This window comes from Leopardus geoffroyi, chromosome B4, assembly GCF_018350155.1.
Source record: "Leopardus geoffroyi isolate Oge1 chromosome B4, O.geoffroyi_Oge1_pat1.0, whole genome shotgun sequence".
NCBI classification, from domain to species: Eukaryota; Metazoa; Chordata; class Mammalia; order Carnivora; family Felidae; genus Leopardus; species Leopardus geoffroyi.
The window spans coordinates 42,335,726-42,356,445 of record NC_059341.1 but is presented as its reverse complement, the minus strand read 5'-3'; the positions used below and the strand labels follow the sequence as shown (position 1 = coordinate 42,356,445).

At 37.9% G+C, this 20,720-nt stretch overlaps 1 protein-coding gene and 1 pseudogene across 2 annotated transcripts; one reads left to right on the top strand and one right to left on the bottom strand.

The window, feature by feature from the left end:
* Positions 1–44: 44 nt before the first annotated feature.
* Positions 45–19,881, top strand: LOC123590780 (C-type lectin domain family 6 member A-like). 2 transcript variants are annotated; one of them, XM_045464257.1, is made up of 6 exons: positions 46–513; positions 1,273–1,365; positions 2,823–2,924; positions 7,593–7,744; positions 17,936–18,051; positions 19,673–19,881. In XM_045464257.1, the coding sequence occupies exons 1-6, from the start codon at positions 483–485 to the stop codon at positions 19,815–19,817; spliced, it is 639 nt and encodes a 212-aa protein (XP_045320213.1). In that variant the 5' UTR covers positions 46–482; the 3' UTR covers positions 19,818–19,881. The 2 variants fall into 2 exon arrangements, with proteins under 2 accessions (XP_045320214.1, XP_045320213.1); XM_045464258.1 differs by lacking the exon at positions 1,273–1,365 and having other exon boundaries at positions 45–513.
* On the bottom strand, positions 10,104–10,228 carry LOC123592336 (annotated as a pseudogene).
* Positions 19,882–20,720: the final 839 nt, after the last annotated feature.

The following is a 20,720-nucleotide window of genomic DNA, read 5'->3' as shown; positions in this document are numbered from 1 at the left end:
TATTATTGAGGCCATATCTAGTCAATCAGACTTTTGCTTACTTCTAAGACCCTCTTCAATACATGGATTAAAATTTACATAAAATCCAATTTGGCTTGGGAGCACTTAAATTAAGGCCTACAAATAAATTTCTTTTAGGGCATATGAAATTTTCTATTTTGCACACCAGAATAGGAATCAGAAATCTCATGTCAGGAATTGACACATAATCTGAAATTCATGTCAAAGTTCCAATGAGCAGTTTGGGATATGTTTCTCAATTTCCTCTTATTTTTCCCAGTATTTTTAAAATAACTTGAAACTTATCCAAACCACAACTTCTTCTTCAAGATACAGTTTTTACCAGAAGTCCCTTAGCCTCATAAGAGTGTTTAGCAGTTTGTCTCTGAGCTCTGATCTCTTTGACTGAAGCAGAGCTCTGGTGACATCTTCAGAGCAAGTGGAAAAAAAGAGCCTCCTGAATCTTCTGAATACAGAAGATAATGGTACGAGAAGGGCAACCTCAAGATAGAGGTGAGCATTCCTTTTCTCAGTTCCAGAGAGGAAGGCAGAAGTATACGATGAGATGATAAAGGTCATTGGGAAACAAGGGGTAGACCACAGATTGATGGGACCAAGATTGGGCCACCGTAGTAAGAGTGATGGGAAGTTGAAAGAAAGAATAATTCCTCAGAGCCAGAAGCACTTCAAACAGTAAGAAACCAAATACTAACACAGTGGTATGGGAAGAGGGAGGCAAAGTGATGTTTACAGCAAGACAGAGACTCAATGGATTAGCATAATATTTAAGAAGAAAGAATAAGGGAATGGGAATTATGGTTGGCTGAGGGTGAGTTTTTCCCAGATTGTTTAGGACTACAGAGCCACTACTTGCTTATTTATTCTGAAAGAGTCTTCCCCGCCCCCCCGCCGCCCTTATTTTTTAGAGAGAGCATGAGTGGGGGAGAGGGAAAGAGGGAGAGAGGGAGTGAGGGGGAGAGGGAGAGAGAGAGAGAGAGAGAGAGAGAGAGAGAGAGAGAGAGAGAGAGAATCCCAATGCAGGGCTCAATCCCATGACCCTGGAATCATGACCTGAGCCAAAGTCAAGAGTCCAACACTCAACCGACCAAGGCACCCAGGAACCCCTATTCTGAGGGAGTTTCTAAGCTCTCTCTTGTTTTAGTTTTTAATTACTCTGAGATTCTTCATCTGGTTTCTTCATTGCTCTAAGCTTCCTAAAAATTTTCACTTCCTGGCTTCTTGATAACTGCTTTTGTCTTGCTGGTCTGACAGAGAAAGCAGTGTGGCGGTCCCAAGTAAGATTCTGGTCTGTTGCTGTGATTTCCATAGCACTCCTCAGTGCTTGTTTCATTGTGAGCTGTGTGGGTAAGTTCTTCACGCAGGTGCCACTTCCCTTGATTCCTTTTCCTATCATGTTCTATGAAGATTTCCTAGGGTATGTTTTTTGTTTTTGTTTTTGTTTTTTAATTTCATTAATATGTTAGCTCTTACTTGGAATACCATATTTGATTTCTCCTCCTCCTCCTTCCTTCCCTCCTCTTTTTCCATCTTTTGATAATTGACTCTGCTTCCAGATCCACTTTACCTGGTTTTATTAACACGTTCCCCACTATGGCCTCACATATGAATGTGTGTTAGTTGTAGACATCCTTTAAGACACATCATCCACTACCGGGTTCCCTAGTGATCACTGTTCTCTGGGCAAAAAGTCCTCTATTTTGAGACTTCAACTAAAATTACTTTTATCATCATAATATAGATTAGGCTCTTTGATTTTCATATGGGAGTCTTTCCCAGTATGAGACGAAAAAGTTTTCAAATGCAATCTTGAAGATATAAGGGAATGAAGTTTTGTTTTCCTTGTTCAATTTACTTCCAAGTAAATATTTCAAGTTCATTTTGTGAGAAGTTTCAAAGATCTTTTTGCTCTTTAAGCTACAATTTGGTCCTCTCTTCATTGATAACGTAATTAAAAATAATATTGAATAGTCTGGGAGGGAGTGAAAGTGACTACCTATGTCAAATGGGCCATGTTTGAAATTCCTTCTGAGATGTAAACCAATCTCACAGCCTTTGTTAAAACACGGTTATCACCCGAGTTAAAATCTGCTTTACTTTTCATGGTCAAGTGCAAAAGAGAAGGAGGTTTAAGAATAGTTATTTCATTAAAGGAAGCAGATATTCAGGACCCAAGGTAGAAAGTCTTGACTGTATTGAGCTTCAGTAGTAGAAGGGCAAGAAAAAGTAAGTGAAGAGTCATGGCAGAACCTGAGAGAGAACAGGTCTTATGCTTAAGGCACACACCCTTGAGCATAAAAGTGAATGTTTATCTGAGACATTTAAAATATCTAAATGTTTAAAAGTTCCCCTTGGTTGTTATTTACCCCATACGTATATCTGTAGCTACCAACAGTCAGAAATTTTAGAAAATATTAAAATAATCTGCAAGCTTGCTTCAGGATTATTAAAATTAAGGAGAAACAGACAGCCAGTGAGTCAGAAAATATCTATTGATTACTCTGTGACCATCACTGGTCCAGGTGTTTGCGATCGATTGATGTGGAAAACAGATCAAATCTCTGCCCAAGAATATAGAACTTAAATTCCAGTGGGGAAAGAACCAAAAAATAAATGGGCAGGCATGTAAACAAACAAAATTAATGAATACAAACAAGTTGTAATTCAGCGTAGTGTTTATGAGCTGGCCTAGAGAGAAGAGATTGGTGGGGGTTGGAAGCAAGCCAGCTTGGCAAGAGATATAAAGCATGACTCTCTATAATAAAAACAAATGATGAATACTAATCCTTCTGCTTCCTTCACAGTGACTTATCATCTTACATATGGCAAAACTGGCCAAAGGCTGTCTGAACTACACACACACCACTCAAGTTTAACCTGCTTCAGTGAAGGGACAAGCATGAGAGGTAAGGTGTTGCAATGCCTAACCAGACTTTCTCTTTTCTCAGAGAGAGGTCAAGGTCAAGTTCAACATTGGTTTATTCCACTTTTTTTTTTTTTTTTGAAAAAATAAAGTCTCTGCTTTAAGATATCTCTAAATTTACATGTTCATATCAGGCTTTAGATTCATCCTCAAAACAATTTTTTCCTCCAGACTGCTTGATCTCAATAAATGCTACCAACACATACCATGTACTTTGCTCAAGCTAACACTGGCAGTTATTCATAGCAGTTCTCATTTCACATTAACCTCATCCTTATCAAATGGATAAAATCTTCTTTTTTTATCGAAAGTTCTCAGTAATAGCCATCTGCATGCCAAGCATCAGCTTTATTACTAGTCAGTGTGAATCCTGGAACATGGCTCAGGATGAGATTGCCCTCACTGTAAAATATAGTCCTGGTAACTTCCTATGTGAAGAGCTGGGGCAGTTGAATTCCGAATCATAATTTGCCCCACACTATATCTAGTGAAGAAAGTCAAAAAAAGGTAAAGTACATGTTTGTAGTAGTCTTTATGGCCTTACTCTTTTCAAGAAAAAAAAAAAATCCAAGTAGATTTCAGACTCTTGCTACTTCAAGAACTAAATAATCCAATCCTTTGCTTCTATGCGGAAACCTATGAGGGGTAAAAAGAGGGCAGATGTTTCTTTGTATTTCTATGAGATGTTGGAATTTTCCCTTTTATGTTATTTGGCGACAATATGGTACATGGGGTGGTTAGGGAGGATTTTCTTTACTCTCCCTGACTTCTGGTTCTCTTGTCACCTTGGGGTGCTTTTGTCAAACAATTGTGGAGCTGGCCCTTCTGAGGAGGGAGACAATTCTATCAGGAGGTAGGCACTCCAACAACTGGAGTTTTAAAGAATGCCTTCTTGGAAGCAGCCATGGGTGCTTTACCCTTTGCCTTCAGAATGTTCTGAAATGAACGAGACAGAGATGGATATTAATGAAATGAACCCTACATTTGCAGAAGAGACTGCAAATTTACTCCTTAAAAATACCCAACCTGGTATTATTTATGGCCAACTAAGCTCATCAATACAACTAATTCAAGTTACACGATTCAAGCTTACATGATAAAATTATTTTACTTAATACCATATCAGCAAATAAAAGGGCTCAAATGTTAACAATATCTTTTCAAATTCTTATTACAATGAAGAGGAAGAGCAAAAGTCTAAACACAAAATTTTCATTTCAATTACAGTTAAGAAATAATTGATAGTCTCAGGGTGTCTTCTCCAATTTGTTTCCCCCTGAGCCCAGTCAGAGTGTTGAGATGTTCAGATGCCCGGATAAAGTTTCTTCAGTAGGGCTGAGCTCTACCTAGACCTGTAGTTTTCAAATTCAGGTCCCAACAAGGATTTTGAAAAACTACATACTCTCTTATACAATTTATTTTGACATTAATTTTTTTTTTTTTTTACCAAGTTGTAGAAATGAAGGGTTTAAGTTCTAAAATATAAGTATTGGGGCGCCTGGGTGGCTCAGTGGGTTGGGCGTCCAACTATGGCTCAAGTCATGATCTCGGGGTTTGGGAGTTCGAGCCCCGCGTTAGGCTCTGTGCTGACAGCTCAGAGCCTGGAGCCTGCTCCGGATTCTGTCTCCCTTTCTCTCTGCCCCTCTCCCGCTCACACTCTGTCTCTGTCTCTCTCAAAAAGAAATAAACATTAAAAAAAATAAAAATAAAATATTGTAAGTATTGACATTTAAATCACAAAACTCTTGCAACTCCTTTCAAAATCTCTCTGCTGGTGTTGAAATACTACCATCATTCATTAAAAAAAAAAAAGTATGTATTCTTTAACAGTTGGATGTTTTACATTATTCTTTTTCCCTCTTCAACTAGTGTTTACATCACACTTCCTTGATTTTCTAAAATATGTACTATATGTCTGATATTTTCATTTCCTGAGGGCCATTAGGCTTTACATGTTATAAAATTTCTTCCAGATTGACTTATCATTACGTATCATTGACTTATCCACATTATGAGGATACAATATTCAACACATCACATTTATTACAAATTTTGAGAAATTATTACCAATAAAATAAAACTATTAGAAACTCACCTCTCTCTCTTTTTTAATTTAGCTTAGAGAAGGAGAAAAAGCACGAGCTGGGGAGAGGGGCAGGGGAAGAGAGAGAGAATTGCAAGCGAGCCCCGAGGTGGGGCTTGATATCACAACCCTGGGATCATGACCTGAGCTGAAATCAAGAGTCAGATACTTAACCAACTAGGTCACCCAGGTGCCCCAGCTCATCTCTCTCTCTCTCTCTCTCTCTCTCTCTCTCTCTCTCTCTCCCTGTTTTGTTTTGTTTTGTTTTGTTAGAGAGAGGGCGCAATTGAGCAAGGGGCAGGGAGAGAGAGTGAATCTCATGAAGGGCAGAAAGAGACAGAGAGAGAGATGGGCTCACCCAGAGCAGGGCTCGAGCTTACCCGAAGCACCACAACTCATCTCTTAATGAGTTAAAAAAAAAACTTTTAACGACTTAAAAAAAAAAAAATACAATCAGTCGGGTGCCTGGATGGCTTAGTTGGTTGTGTGTCTGACTTTGGCTCAGGTCACGATCTAGCAGTTTGTGAGTTCGAGCCTGGCACCTGGCTCACTGCTGTCAGTGCAGAGCCAGCTTTATATCCTCTGTTCCCCCCTCTCTCTGCCCCTCCATCCGTGTCTCTCTCTCTCTCTCTCTCTCTCATAAATAAATAAACATTTAAAAAATTTAGAAAAAACAATCAGTTGTATCCTAATATTACTAGAATGAGATAGAATTCAACATCAGTTCTGTTCCTATTTTTCAATTTAGTGACACATACCAATAAATCTTACTTATATAAATAAGTAGGAATAGAAGGTGATTTGTTAGAATATCACCAGTTTTTAAACTTTTTAAAAGTTATTTGCCAAAAATCATCCAGTTTTCTGTTATCAAAAATTATTTTAATGGTGTGTTAACTGAGAATTGATTAGATTATTCTTCGGTGTTGTTGAGAGTAAAGAATAATAAATGGGATAATTTGCAAAAGGTTTGTTATTTCTTAGTAGTCATTTGCTTTCTCAATTTCAAGGTGGTACACTAGAAAAGGTTTTAGTAACTCTTGTCAAATGACTTCTAATTACACGTGCTTTTTAATAGGTACCTTAATAGGTGCTGTTTTTTAGTGAAAGAACTTGATCAGTCCATTATTCTCAGAGCAATTGGGAACACAAAATATTATTAACGTTAGTGTACCTTTTTGACAAGTGCTTCTATTCATCAATATTTTCGTCAACCCCAGAGCTAGAGATTCAGCACATTCATCATATGCAAAATGTTTGCCGTATATAATTTAGTTGACCAAGACGGTACCGACCATCAAAACAGTCAGCCAAATCAGACTTTTTAAATTGAAATAATAATGTTAATACATGCTTTGAGGAGTGCTGTGAAAAGCAGTCTTTAATAATGAACAGAACACAGGGGCGCCTGGGTGGCTCAGTTGGTTAAGCATCTGACTCTTGATTTCGGTCGTGATCCCACAGTTTATGGGTTCGAGCCCCACGTGGAGTTCTGTGCTGGCAGTGTGGAGCCTGCTTGGGATTCTCTCTCTCTCCCTCTCTCTCTGTCCCTCCCCTGCTCGCTCTCTGTCTCTCAAAATAAATAAATAAACTTAAAAAAAACTAATGAACAGAATACATACTTGAGATAGATTTCTACAAGGGGCTAATATTAAAATGATAGAGACGTGGCCTATTTCATTCAACTTACAGTATTATAAAAGATAAAAAAGCCTGTACATTGTTTGTCGTCACTTCATGATGTAATAACATACAAAATAAATAAAATAGACCTATATGCAACACAGATGAATCTTAGCAATGTGGATCAAAAAATTAAGCCCGAGAAGACCAGATATATTAAAATAGCTTTAAAAACACTCAAACCTCGGGGCGCCTGGGTGGCGCAGACGGTTAAGCGTCCGACTTCAGCCAGGTCACGATCTCGCGGTCCGTGAGTTCGAGCCCCGCGTCGGGCTCTGGGCTGATGGCTCAGAGCCTGGAGCCTGTTTCCGATTCTGTGTCTCCCTCTCTCTCTGCCCCTCCCCCGTTCATGCTCTGTCTCTCTCTGTCCCAAAAATAAATAAACGTTGAAAAAAAAAATTAAAAAAAAAAACACTCAAACCTCAACAAATCTAAATGACTTGTTATTTATTTATATGTATGTATATATATACACACATATATATGTATCTTATATATGTATGTATACCTATCTGCTCAAATTATTCACCTGCGCGGGTCATTTGAAATCCTGAGAGACCTTGATGTTTCTAATGTATAAAGGATTTGAAGGACAGGGAAAAACAATGATAATAGCTTTTTTTGGGGGGGGGGCAAGAAATCCAGAGCAATTATGCAGGTAAACTTTAGGGCTTAAATATTGTGGGCTTAATGCTAAACAATGTTTATTTAAAAGCAGATCTATGGCTCCAAGCTATATAATTCAGGGAAACAGTAAATACGTGAAATAAGAAACCCATCTCTAGAAAAGAAATGCAGATTCTTGGAATTTTATGTGTATGAAACATACCTCTTTAATCTTATTCGTGCCGTCTCGCGTTCATTCTTCTCTTTCATGCAACACAGGGAATGTCTGGGCATGTTGCCCATGTGCTTGGAAGTCATTTGGTTCCAGCTGCTACTTCATTTCTACTGAGCAGAACTTTTGGTCAAAGAGTGAACAGAACTGTGTTGCAATGGGTGCTCACTTGGTGGTGATCAACACAGAAGCAGAGCAGGTACTTGTGTTTATTTTTCATTAAATTGTTTTTAATTGTGGAAGAAAATACGGATGTTACCATCTGAACTGGTTTTAAATGTAGAGTTCAGTAGTGTTACCCATATTCATATTGTTGCGAAAAGATCTATCTCTACAACTTTTTCATCGTGCAAAAGTGAAACTCTATACCCTTTTAACCGCAACTTCCATTGCCCCCCACCTCCAGTCCCCGGTAACCCCCCTTCTATCGAACTTCAATGAGTTTGACTCCTTTGGACACCTCGTATGAGTTGAACCACATAGTGTTTGGTTTTTTGTGACGGCCTTATTTCATGTAACATAATGTCCTCAAAGTTCATTCATGATGTAGCAGTAACAGAACTCTCTTCCTTTTTAAGGCTGACTAATATTCCATTGTGCATATACCACCTATCATTTATCCATTCAAGTGTTGATGGACATCTGGGATGCTTTTACCTCTTGGCTATTGTGACTAATGCTGCAGTGAACATGGGTGTGCAAATGTTTCCATGAGTCTTGCTTTCAGTAGCTTTGGATATATACCCAGAAGTTGGATTTCTGGATCATATAGTAATTCTAATTTTAACTTATTTGAAGAAACTGCACCGTTTTACATTGTGTCTGTACTATTTTACACTCCCACAAAGAATGCACAAGGATCCCAATTTCTCCACATTCTTGATAGCACCTGCTATTTTCTTCTCTTTTTTATTAAAAAGAATTCTTTTTAAGTGTTGATTTATTTTTGAGAGACAGAGACATAGAGCACAAGTCGGGACGGGGCAGAGAGAGAGAGAGCAAGAAGGAGACACAGAATCCAAAGCAGGCTCCAGGTTTTGAGCTGTCAGCACAGAGCCCAATGGGGGGCTTGAACTCACCAACCATGAGATCATGAGCTGAGCTGAAGTTGGCTGCCTAACTGACTGAGCCACCCAGGTGCCCCTCTTCTCTTTTTTATTTTGATAGCGGCCGTCCTAATGGGTGTGAGATTAGATATTCCGTTATGGTTTTGATTTTCACGTCTCTAATGGTTAGCAATAGTAAGACTCTGTCGTGTACCCTCGTGCACTGTTGGTGGTAATGCAAACTGATGCAGCCTCTGGGGAAAACAGTATGGAGGTTCCTCAAAAATTAAAAATAGAATCACCATATGATCCAGCAATTGCACTATTGGATATTTACGTGAAGAATATGAAAATGCTCATTTGAAAGGATATAGGCACCCCTATGTTTACTGCAGCATTATTTACAATAACCAAGATATAGAAACAGCCCAAATGTCCATAGATAGATGAATGGATAAAGAAGATGTGGTATAGATGTGTGTGTGTGTGTGTATGTGTGTGTGTATCTTAATACATACATACATACATACATACATATGTATACATACACCATGGAATATTATTCAGCCATAAAAAAGAATGAAATCTTGCCATTTGCAACAACATGGATGGGGCTAGAGTATTATAATGCTAAGTGAAATAAGTCCGTCAGAGAAAGACAAATTTCACTCATATGTGGGCTTTAAGAAAAGCAAAACAAATGAACATTGGGGAAGGGAAAGAAAAGGAGAGAGGGAAGCAAACCATGAGAGACTTTTAACTCTAGAGAACAAACTGAGGGTTGATGGAGGGAGGAGGGCGGGAAATAGGTTAAATGGGTGGTGGGTATTAGGGAGGGCGCTGGTGATGAGTACTGAGTGTTGTATGTCAGTGATGAATCACTAAATTCTACACCTGAAACCAGTTTTGCCATATGTATCAACTAATCAGTATTTAAATAAAAACTTGGAATTAAAAAAAAATTGTGTCTCCTTTGATTTCTTTAAAAATGTTGTGTAATTTTCAAATTATAAGATTTCCACTTCCTTTGCTAAGTTTATTCCTGAGTATTTTGTTCTTTCGATGCTACCGTAAGTGAGGTGGCTTTCTTAATTTGCTTTTTATATTGCTTATTGTTATTGCATAGACGCGCAACTGGTTTTTGTATGTATAGTCTGCATCCTCCAACTTTCCTGAATTTGTGTATTAGTTCCAACGGCGGTTTTCCAGCTTTAAAGAGATATAATTGTCATATAAAATTGTATGAGCTTAAGGTGTGCAATGTGAAGACGATGTATGTATGTGTTGCACAATGATTCCCTCAAAGGGTTAGTTAACACATCCATCAATTTACGTAATTACCATTTGTTTTTGCGGTGGGAATATTTAAGTCCTATTCTCTTCTCAGCTTTGCAGGATCCAGCACAGCATTGTTAACTATAGTCACCGTGCTGAACATTACAGTTCCAGAACTTGGATTCATCTTGTAACTAGAAGCTGGAACTTTATGATTACCATCTTCCCATTTCCCCCGCACTCCAGCACCTGAACCACTGTTATGGTCTATTTCTCCCATCCAAGTACTAACCAGGCCCGACCCTGCTTAGCTTCCGAGATCAGACGAGATCGGGCACGTTCAGGGTAGTATGGCCGTAGACTGTTATAGTCTATTTCTATCCGTGGCTTTTGAATTGAAATGAAATAAATGTAATTTAATTAATTTACTTTTTCTTTGAGTACAGTTGACACACACTGTCACATTGGTTTCAGGTGTCAACAAACATAGTGATTTGACAAGTTTATATGTCATGCTATGGTCGGCACAAGGGTAGATACCGTCTTTCACCCGACAATAGTGTTCCAATACCTGTGACTATATTCCTTATGCTGAGCCTTTTATCCCTGTGATTTATTCATTCTGTACATTTGGCTTTTTTCAGAATTCACGCGTGAGTAAGATCATACTGTACTTGTGTCTCTCTCACTTATTTCGCTTAGCTTAGTGCCCTTAACATCCATCCATGTTGTCACAAAGGGCAGTATCTCCTTCATTTTTATGGCTGAGTCATGTTACACTGTATATTCCCCACACTTTCTTTATTCATTTATCCATTTATAGACTCTTAGGTTGTTTTCATGTCCGGGTTTGGTAATTAACGCCGCAATAAAGATGGGGTTGCAGCTATGTCTTGAAAATAGTGGTTTCATTTCCTCTGGAAATCCCCAGAAGAGGGATTGCTGGATCATATGGAAGTTTTATTTTCAATCTTTTGAGGAACTTCCATATTGCTTTCCCTATTGGCTGTGCCAGTTTACATTGTCATCAACAGGGCACATAGGTGCCCTTTTCTCCACATTCTTGATGGCATTTATTATCTTTCGATATTAACATTTATTTTCTTTCGTATCTTTTGAGATTAGTCATCCTAACAGGTATAAGGTGATATCTCCTTGTGGTTTTGATTTACATTTTCTTAACAATTAGTGATATTGAACATCTTTCCATACCTAGTGGCCAGTTGTATGTCTTCTTTGAAAAAATATCTATTTGGGGTGCTGGGGTGGCTCAGTCGGTTAAGCATCCAACTTGGCTCAGGTCATGATCTCATGGTTTGTGAGTTTGAGACCCGCATCAGGCTCTGTGCAAACGGCTCAGAACCTGGAGCCTGCTTCAGATTCTGTGTCTCTCTGCCCTCCCCTGCTCATGCTCTGTCTGCCTGTCTGTCTCTCTCTCTCTCAAAAATAAGTGAACATTAAGAAAAAAATTATAAAAGAAAAAAATGTCTATTCAGGCCCTTTGCCCATTTTTAATTGGATTTAAATTATTTAATTTAATTTTGTTGTTGAGTTGTGTAAGTTCTTTATATAGTGTGGATATTAACCTTATCTTTAGCTGGTTTGCCAAAATTTTTTTCCCATTCCATAGGTTGCCTTTTCATTTTATTGATTGTTTTTTTTGGTTTTGTTTTGTTTTTTTACTGTGCAGAACTTCTAAATTTGATGTAGTCCCACTTCAATTTTGTCTATGCTTCTGGTGTCATATCCAAAAATTCATCGTCAAGACCAATGTCAAGGAGGTTTTCCTCTACGTTTCTTTTTCTAGAAGTTTGTTTCAGGTCTTGCATATGTTTTCAGTCCATTTTGAGTTGATTTTTGTAAGCGGAATAACATAATGGTCCAATTTTATTCTTTTGCAAGTGATTATCCAGTTTTTCCAATACCATTTATTGAAGAGACTATCTTTTGAGTATTTTTGGCTCCCTTGTCATGTTACACTGACATGTATGTGCATAGGTTTATTTTTGGACTCTCTATTCTGTTCCACTGGTCTATGTTCCTGTTTTTATGCCAATATGATAATGTTGTGATTACTATAGATTTGTAATATAGTTCAAAATTAGGATGTGTGATGATTCCACCTTTATTCTTTCTCAAGATTTCTTTAAAGTATTTGGGGTGTTTTATGGTTCTATATCAATTTTAGGATTGTTTTTTCTGTTTCTGTGAAAAATGCTATAGGTATTTAATAAGTAGAGATTAATTACATTAAATCTACAGATGGCTTTGGGTAATCTGGGCATATTAACAATATTAGGTCTTCCAATCCATGAACATGGGATATGTTTCCATTTATTTGTGTCTTTCCCAATTTCTTTCATTAATGTATTATACTTTTCAGTGTACAGATTTTTAATCTCCTTGGATAAATTTATTCTTAAGTATTTTATTATTAGTATTATGTATAGTATTTATTATGCTATTGTAATGGGATTGCTTTTTAATTTCCTTTCCAGGTAGTTCATTGTTAAAAACACAACTGATTTTTGTATTCTACAACTTACTGTATTTGTTTATTAATTCTAATAATTTCTTGGAATTGTAAGATTTTCTGTATATAAGATTATAGTATCCACAAACAGAATTTCACTTCTTCCTTTATAATTTGGATGTCTTTTATTTCCCTTTCCTTTCTTCCTCCCTCCCTCCCTCCCTTCCTTCCTTTCTTCCTTTCTTCTTTCTCTCTCTCTTTTCTTTTCTTTCTTCTTCCTTTCTTCCTTTCTTCTTTTCTTCCTTTCTCTCTTTCTCTTTCTTTCTTTCTTTCTTTCTTTCTTTCTTTCTTTCTTTCTTTCTTTCTTTCTTTCTCTTTTCTTCATAATTAACTCTGGCTAGGACTCCCAGCACTATGTTGAATAGAAGGGGTGAGAGTGGGCATCCTTGTTTTCTTCCTGATCTTAGGTAAAAACTCTCAACCTTCCACCACTGACTATGATGTTAGTTGTGGGCTTGTTGTATATATGGCCTTTAATATATTGAGGAACATTCTTTCTATACCCAATTTGTTATGAGTTTTGTTTGTTTGTTTTTTGTTTTTGTTTGTTTGTTTTATGGCAGGATGTTGAATTTTGTCAAATGATTTTTGGCATCTAGTGAGATGATCACATAATTTTTATCTTTCATTCTATTAATATGGTGTGTCACATTTATTCATTTGCATATGTTGAACCATCCTTGCATCACAGAGATAGAGCCCACTCAATCATGGTGTCTAATCCTTTTATGTATGTATCTATGTATGTATGTATGTATGTATTTATGTATATGTATTTATATACTTATGTATTTATTTATTTACAGTGAGTGGGGGAGGGGGCAGAGGGAGAGAGAGAAAAAGAGAAAGAGAGGGAGAGAGAGAGAGAGAGAGAGAGAGAGAGAGAGAGAGAATCTTAAGCAGGCTCCATGGTCAGTGTGGAGCCTGACACAAAGCTTGAGCTCATGATCCTAGGATCATGGCCTGAGTTGAAATCAAGAGTCAGACACTGAACTGACTGAGCCACCCAGGTGCCCATCCTTTTAAAGTGCTGTTGTATTTGGTTTGCTAGTATTTTGTTGAGAATTTTTGTATCTATATTCATTAGGGACATTGACCTGTTATTTTCTTTTCTTGTGGAATCCTTGTCTGGCTTTGTATCAGGATAATGCTGACCTCATAAAATGAATTTTGGAGGATTTCCTTCTCTTCAATTTTTTGGAAAGGGTTCAAGAAGGATTGGTATTCATTCTTCTGTCAAGGTCTGTTAAAATTCACCAGTAAAACTATCTGGTCCTGGGCTTTTCTGTGTTCTGAGGTTTTTAATTATTTTTCAGTCTCCTTACTCATTATTGGTATTTTAAGATTTTCTATTTTTTCATGATTCAGTCTTTGTAGGTTATATATTTTTAGGAATCTTTTTGTTTATTCTAGATAATCTAATTTTTGGCATATAATCATTCATAGTATTCTCATGATCCTTTGTATTTCTGTGGTATCAATTGTAATGTCTCCTCTTTCATTCTTGATTTTATTTATTTGAATCCTCTCACTTTTTTTAGTCTATCCAAAGGTTTGTCCATTTTATCTTTAAAAAAAAAAAAACCCAGCTCTTGATTTCATTTGTCTTTTATGGTCTCTATTTCATTTATTTCTGCTTTGATCTTCATCATTTCCTTCCTTCTAAGCTCAAATGAGCTTAGTTTTTTTTTCTCTTTTTCTAAGTGTTTGAGGTGTAAAGTTAGGTTGTTGTTGTTTTGTTTTTGTCTTTTTTTAGTGATCTTTCTTTTTTTTAGTGTAGATGTGTTCCTAAAGTTTCTAAGTGGTGTAATAACAATTTTAGATGAGTAATATCTTTTTTAGAGGGTGAGGAAGGAAAATAAAGAAAATAAGAGAAAGAAAGCAATTTGAATGCAATTTCTCTTTTCTTTTAGGGCTTTCTGAACATCTTAAGAGCAATTATTTTGAATTCTTTGTTAGGTAATTCCTGATCTCCACTTCCGCGGAACTATACTAGAGGCTTACTCTATCCCTTTGGTGGAAACTTTTTCCACACATTTGTGATTCCTGTACTTTGCCTAGGTGTCTGCACATTTAAATAAGCAAAAATCTCTTATCCAGACTTTATGGGTTGATTTAACTAAGGGAAGACTTTCACCTCTGGGTAGAGACACACTGGAGTGTGATGTGACCTAGGTCTAGTGGGGCAGGGCATCAAGGATGGGGGCTTGTGAAAGCACAGGGTCTGGGGGTAAGGAAGTTTCTTTGGCCCAGATCACTAGGCTACACAGCAGACAGCTCTGTGGTCCTTAGCACTGTGGGAGGTCCACAGAGGGTACAAGGACTCATGGTGTCTCAGTGGTAGTTTCAAGTCCAGTGGGGATTAGGGCGAGCAGCGGTAGTGACTGGAGCTGGTTGTATGCACAAACTTTGCTGTGAGGGCCAGCTGCATTTGCCTATGTTGTGGCAGGGACTAGTTGCAACACACATAGTGGTGGGAGCCAAGACAGGAAGTCAGTTCCAGTACTCCCACTCAAGCAAGGCAAAAACTAGTCCCTCCAGCACCCCCCTTGAAAAGCCAGAGCATTGGGCGTATTTCCTTCCCATGAGAGAAGCTGCGGGCTGGCCGTTTTCTCCTGATGGCTTTGTAGTCTGCCCATGAAGTGGTGGGTAAAGTCAACAAACTTTCATACCTACTTTGATGCAGCTCTGCTTGGCTTCGCACTTGCTTTGGGCCCTGCAATGTCTTGACTGGTTTCTTGAGTTCTCATAAAGGCAAGTTGGTCTGTATATTGTTAACTTTGGTGTCTACCTGGGGGAACGAAGACCTGGGGTTTCCTATTCCACCATCTGGCTAATGTCAGTGGAGCAGGTACATTTTTCAAAAGACATTTTTCATTTTGTAAAAGTAAATATTTATTTATTTTACATAGAAAACTATCAATCTTTCTTTATTTTCAGCATTCACGATAGAATGATGAAATCCGTATGGTCCTTCCATTTTCTTTCTGCTGAATGAATGAATGAATGAATGGAACATGTGTAATGAAATCTGATCCCACATAATTCTCTGTATTAGGACTTTCCCAAGCAAATAATTAACAATTTCTGTTTCAAAATTCTGTTTTTCCCTATAGTCGGATTCTCAAAGGAGTGTCAACATTTAATCATACAATCAACAAGCATTTTGATTTGTTTGGTGAAATGGCAATCATCTGGAAGGTCAATATTTTTAAGGGCGAATCATCTCTAAAACAAAAAAATAGCAAATTATCAGATCTGATTGATAAATAGAAACATGCTAAATGTAATATAACAAGTAATAAGTATTTTATGTTCCAGGAAAATTTTGTAAAAAATGTTTATAAAGCTCACCTTAATATTCAGAATTTCGCTTGCTTTTCTACCAGACATATATATAGTTCTCAGCTGACAAAATGAAAAATTTCAATGTAGTAAGACTCAATCTAACTTTTACTTTAAATATGCATGCATGTTAATTGTAAGGCATTGGCTAGTAGATATAAACATCTCAAAATCATCATCTATATTTGAGGAATGTCTGTTTTGACAATGTTAATTTATATTATAGTGAAACAAAAGTAAATGTCCACATAGAATATTGCAAGCAGCATTCTCAGTATTTAATAAACCTCAGGAGAAAATATGGCCAAATTTATTTTAATATTTTTTCAGAGTCTATTATAAATCACCCTGTTTTCTATAGAGTTCCATAGCATATTTTTGCACACAAAACAAAGGAATATTTCTTTGTACGTATAGCAAAATTCAGAGCCCTTAAAGAAAAGAGAAATTGCATTCAAATTGCTTTCTTTTTCTTATTTTCTCTTTGTTCCTTCCTCACTCTCTGAAAAAGGTATTATTCATCTCAAATTGCTATTATACTATTTAGAAACTTCAGGAACACATAAATTACGCCTCGAAAAGTATTGAGTTCAGGGGTGCCTGGGTGACTCAGTCAGTTAAGTGGCCAAGAAGAGCTCAGGTCATGATCTCACGATTCATGAGTTTGAACCCCGCATTGGGCTCTGTGCTGACAGCTTGGAGCTGGGAGCCTGCCTCGGATTCTGTTTCCCTCTGTCTCTGCCCCTCCCCTGCTCATGTTCTGTCTCTCTCTCTCAAAAATAAACAGTAAATAAATAAATAAATAAATAAATGTATTGAGTTCATTTGAAGTCATCACATTCAGTTTGGCTCTCAGTAAACGAAACCGTGTCTTCATTAGATACTAATTTTGACAGAGCACGACTTGCATGCATTGGATGTTGTGATAAAGTAAGTTCAAGTAAGAGGTGTTTGCTTTCAATAATAAAGTGATATGGAATTAAAGTACAATATGTATATCTTCTGGATAAGTGATTTAGGCCATTATGGGTTTTTTTTTTTTTTTTGTCTTTTTAGAAGTCTTTAGAATTAATATTTTAAAAATTACTCCTTTTATCTGGTACTTGGTCTATTCACTGGAATAGAGGCATAGAAAACACTCTCCTGCTAAGATTAATACATTCATACAATATATGGCTAAGCTGAAACGAAAAGTTCGAATATCTGCGAGATAGTGGCATTTGCAATCATGAGTTGTTTTCAATGGAGGAAACCGCTAAGGTTGTTTTAGCAGAAACCCAAGGAAAACCAGTCTTGGGCAACGAGTGCCAACCTATTTTATAACAGTTAACAATCCTAGCTCTTTGCAAAAGGATGCCATTTTATTTTATTATTTTTTATTAAAAAAATTTTTTTTAACGTTTTATTTATTTTTGAGACAGAGACAGAGCATGAATGGGGGAGGGGCAGAGAGAGAGGGAGACACAGAATCGGAAACAGGCTCCAGGCTCTGAGCCATCAGCCCAGAGCCCGGTGCGGGGCTTGAACTCAGGGACCGCGAGATCATGACCTGAGCTGAAGTCGGACGCTTAACCGACTGAGCCACCCAGGCGCCCCTTTTATTATTTTTTAAAGTTTATTTGTTTATTTTGAGAGGGAGAGAGTCAGAGCCAGCAGGTGAGGGGCAGAGAGAGAGATAATCCCAAGAGAAACCTGCTGGGGATTCTCACTCTTCCTCTTTTTGCCCCTCTTCCACTCGTATGCACTCTCTCTGGTAAAATCACGACTGTTAAAACCCAGTCAGCACTCCTTTATGTTTAACTTTTACAGATAATTTCCCGCTTCCTAGAGAAGTACTTCTTAGGAGAATAGGGAAATGTAAAATTTGATAACCCAAATGCGATTTCACTGGTAAACAATCAGAAATGAGATGAAACACCTCTGAACTTATAAAATTAAAAAATGACTAAAAGTACAAAAACTGACATGTAATTTTAAAGGAATTCCGTCTCTTGGTTAAAAAAAAAAAAAGAATAAATTCTGCCTGAGATGGGTGGGTTAGGAGTCGTCCCCTCCTGTGATCTTGTTGGTGTTTTGGCTTGTTTTCTTGGCCAACGTGCTGTCGTGTGACTGTTCATCATGCCTCACATTTTCTTTTTGCTTTAGAGTTATAGGAAATTGCAGTCTATGACTCCTTCTTTTCTTCATGCAGAATTTCCTTGTCCAGCAACTGAATGAATCATTGTCTTATTTTCTGGGACTCTCAGATACACAAGGGAATGACAATTGGCAATGGATTGATCAGACACCTTACAAGGAAAATGTCAGGTGAGTGCCGAATCAGATTAATGACCCATAGGGCCTTGTTTAGGTAGAAAAGTTAGGGGAATTCTGTTAGTAGCGATCACTAGTGCTAATATTTACAATTGTAACAATGATAACAGATTCTAACAGTAAGCTCTTACTAAGTACATGTATTATATCACTTAAACTTCATGAAAGCTTATTTTTTAGAACTCATCTTATGGGTTAAAAAATTGAATAACTTGCTCAATGTCAATAAACTAGTAAGATGAAAAACTAGGTCTCAACTTCATGTCTACCTAACTCCAAAGATGGTGACGCTCTCAGCCATTACATTTTACTGTCTCTAAGCACATGTAGACACTTCAATCAAATTTTTCTCCAGTTAATACGATTTAAAATATCCAGGGAAGAACTATGTTCAGTTCTGATGGGATAATAATATAATAATGCTATTTATTTGTGGCTTAAAAATCCATTTAATTGTACATTGTCTCATTTGATTTTCACACAATCTCGTGATCCATTTGGAGACCTTATTGTGATTCCTATTTTTTTTTTTTAATTTTGAAGTTTATTTATTTATTTTGAGAGAGAGAGAAAGAACAAACAGGGGAGGGTCAGAGACAGAGAGGAGAGAGTGAGAATCCCAAGCAGGCTCTGTGCTGCCAGCTTAGAGCCCGATGTGGGCTCAATTCCACGAACCATGAGATCATGACCTAAGCCAAAGTTGAACGCTCAACTGACTGAGTCACCAAGTTGCCCTTGATTCCTATTTTTAATGGATGAAGAATCTAATACCTGGGAGAGTAAGTTACTTCTCTAAGATCAAAGTAAGCCAGCAATAAAATCCAGTTTCTTCATTCCAAAAATAAGGTCCTACCCACACCCTCACCTCCTACCACAGACTGCATTCCTTGGAAGCAGGGTAACTTCTTATATTCAGACTCATTCTCCCTGACACTTGTTTAGTGTTGATCCATGAGAATAGAGAAACTAACTTAGGAACGTGATAAGAGTACACAAACTTTAAGAGTACACAAATGATAAGGCAGCCCCTTTATTGCAGGCCACTAAGAGAGGAACTTTTTTTTTTTTTTTTTTTTTTTTAATTTTTTTTTTCAACGTTTATTTATTTTGGGGACAGAGAGAGACAGAGCATGAACGGGGGAGGGGCAGAGAGAGAGGGAGACACAGAATCGGAAACAGGCTCCAGGCTCTGAGCCATCAGCCCAGAGCCCGACGCGGGGCTCGAACTCACGGACCGCGAGATCGTGACCTGACTGAAGTCGGACGCTTAACCGACTGCGCCACCCAGGCGCCCCTAAGAGAGGAACTTTTTTTAATAACTTAGGTTGGGATGAGGGCTCTGAATAGATGAGAAAAGTGAAGATCAGAATCTGGGGGGGAAGGTCCAAGGACACTCTATTGCATACAAATGTTGCCAGGGGAGTGACAGAGGAACAAGAGTAAAGGTATGTATCCACACTTGAGGTTTTTGAGGAGGGCAATATGAGAAGAGGAGAGCAATCATTGGGATGTTCTGTCACTCTGAACCTCATTGTTCAACCCTGACCCTACATACTTTCTAATCAATCGCAATGCATTCATTGAAGAAGACTTTTGCCTTTTTGTTTCTCTTTAGATTATGGCACCAGAATGAGCCCAATTTTTCTGCAGAGGAATGTGCTTCAATAGTTTTCTGGGAAAACAGAGGATGGGGCTGGAATGATGTTTTCTGTGATACTAAGAGAAACTCAATATGTGAGATGAAGAAGATTTATCTCTGAGTGGAACTTTATTCACTGACACCTTTGAAGTTAAGACCTATCATAAAATGATAATTTCCTCTTACGCTTATGTATAATCTTTGTCACAGAGGTTCGTGGAAATATTCAGATACCCTTCTGCCTTCAATCATCCCTCTTCTAGTTTCTTCTTTTTCACTAATGATAAGATGAACTCTTCCTTCATTTTCTTTTTGATTTGTTCTTCATTCTTTCCTTTCTTCATATTTCTTTTTGCAAACACTCCTTGGGCCAGAAACTGTACTATTTTGTCTGTTAGAAGACTCATAAGGAAGTAACTTTTGAAAATTATGAATTTCTTTCACCAAAATGCCGCTTACAAGCCCTTTTGGCCAAGATGGTGACTGGGACTGCAGTCATTGGGATCCCTGGCGAGAGCTGAAGGATTTGCTTCCCAGAAAGTTCACTCACATGGCAATTTCATATTGGCTATTGGTAGAAAGCCTCAGTGCCTCACCACAGGGATCTCTCCTTGGGGTTGAGTGTCCTCACAATATGTTGGCTGGCTTCCACCAGAGCAAGTAATCCAAGAGAGAAACTGAGAGCAGCAATGTCTTTTGTGATCTAGCTTCAAAAGCCAAACACCATAATTCCATTGGTCAAGCAGACCAAACCTGATATAATAAAGAAGAGGGCTGGGGCACGTGGGTGGCTCAGTCGGTTGAGTGTCCAACCGGCTCAGGTCATGATCTCACGGGTTGTGAGTTCAGGCCCTGCCTCGGGCTCTGTGCTGATAGCTCGGAGCCTGGCACCTGCTTCAGATTCTGTGTCTCCCCCTCTCTCTGTCCCTCCCCTAGTCATGCTCTGTCTCTCTCTCTCTCTGTCTCTCCAAAATAAATAAACATTACAAAAATTTTTTTAAATAAATAAGAGGACTATCCAAAG

Coding starts and splice junctions, on each gene's coding strand:
- LOC123590780 (XM_045464257.1), top strand. CDS start 483: ATGGTACGAGAAGGGCAACCTCAAGATAGAG. Junction 1,366..2,822: donor TTTCATTGTGAGCTGTGTGG/GTAAGTTCTTCA, acceptor CTTCCTTCACAG/TGACTTATCATCTTACATAT. Junction 18,052..19,672: donor CCTTACAAGGAAAATGTCAG/GTGAGTGCCGAA, acceptor GTTTCTCTTTAG/ATTATGGCACCAGAATGAGC.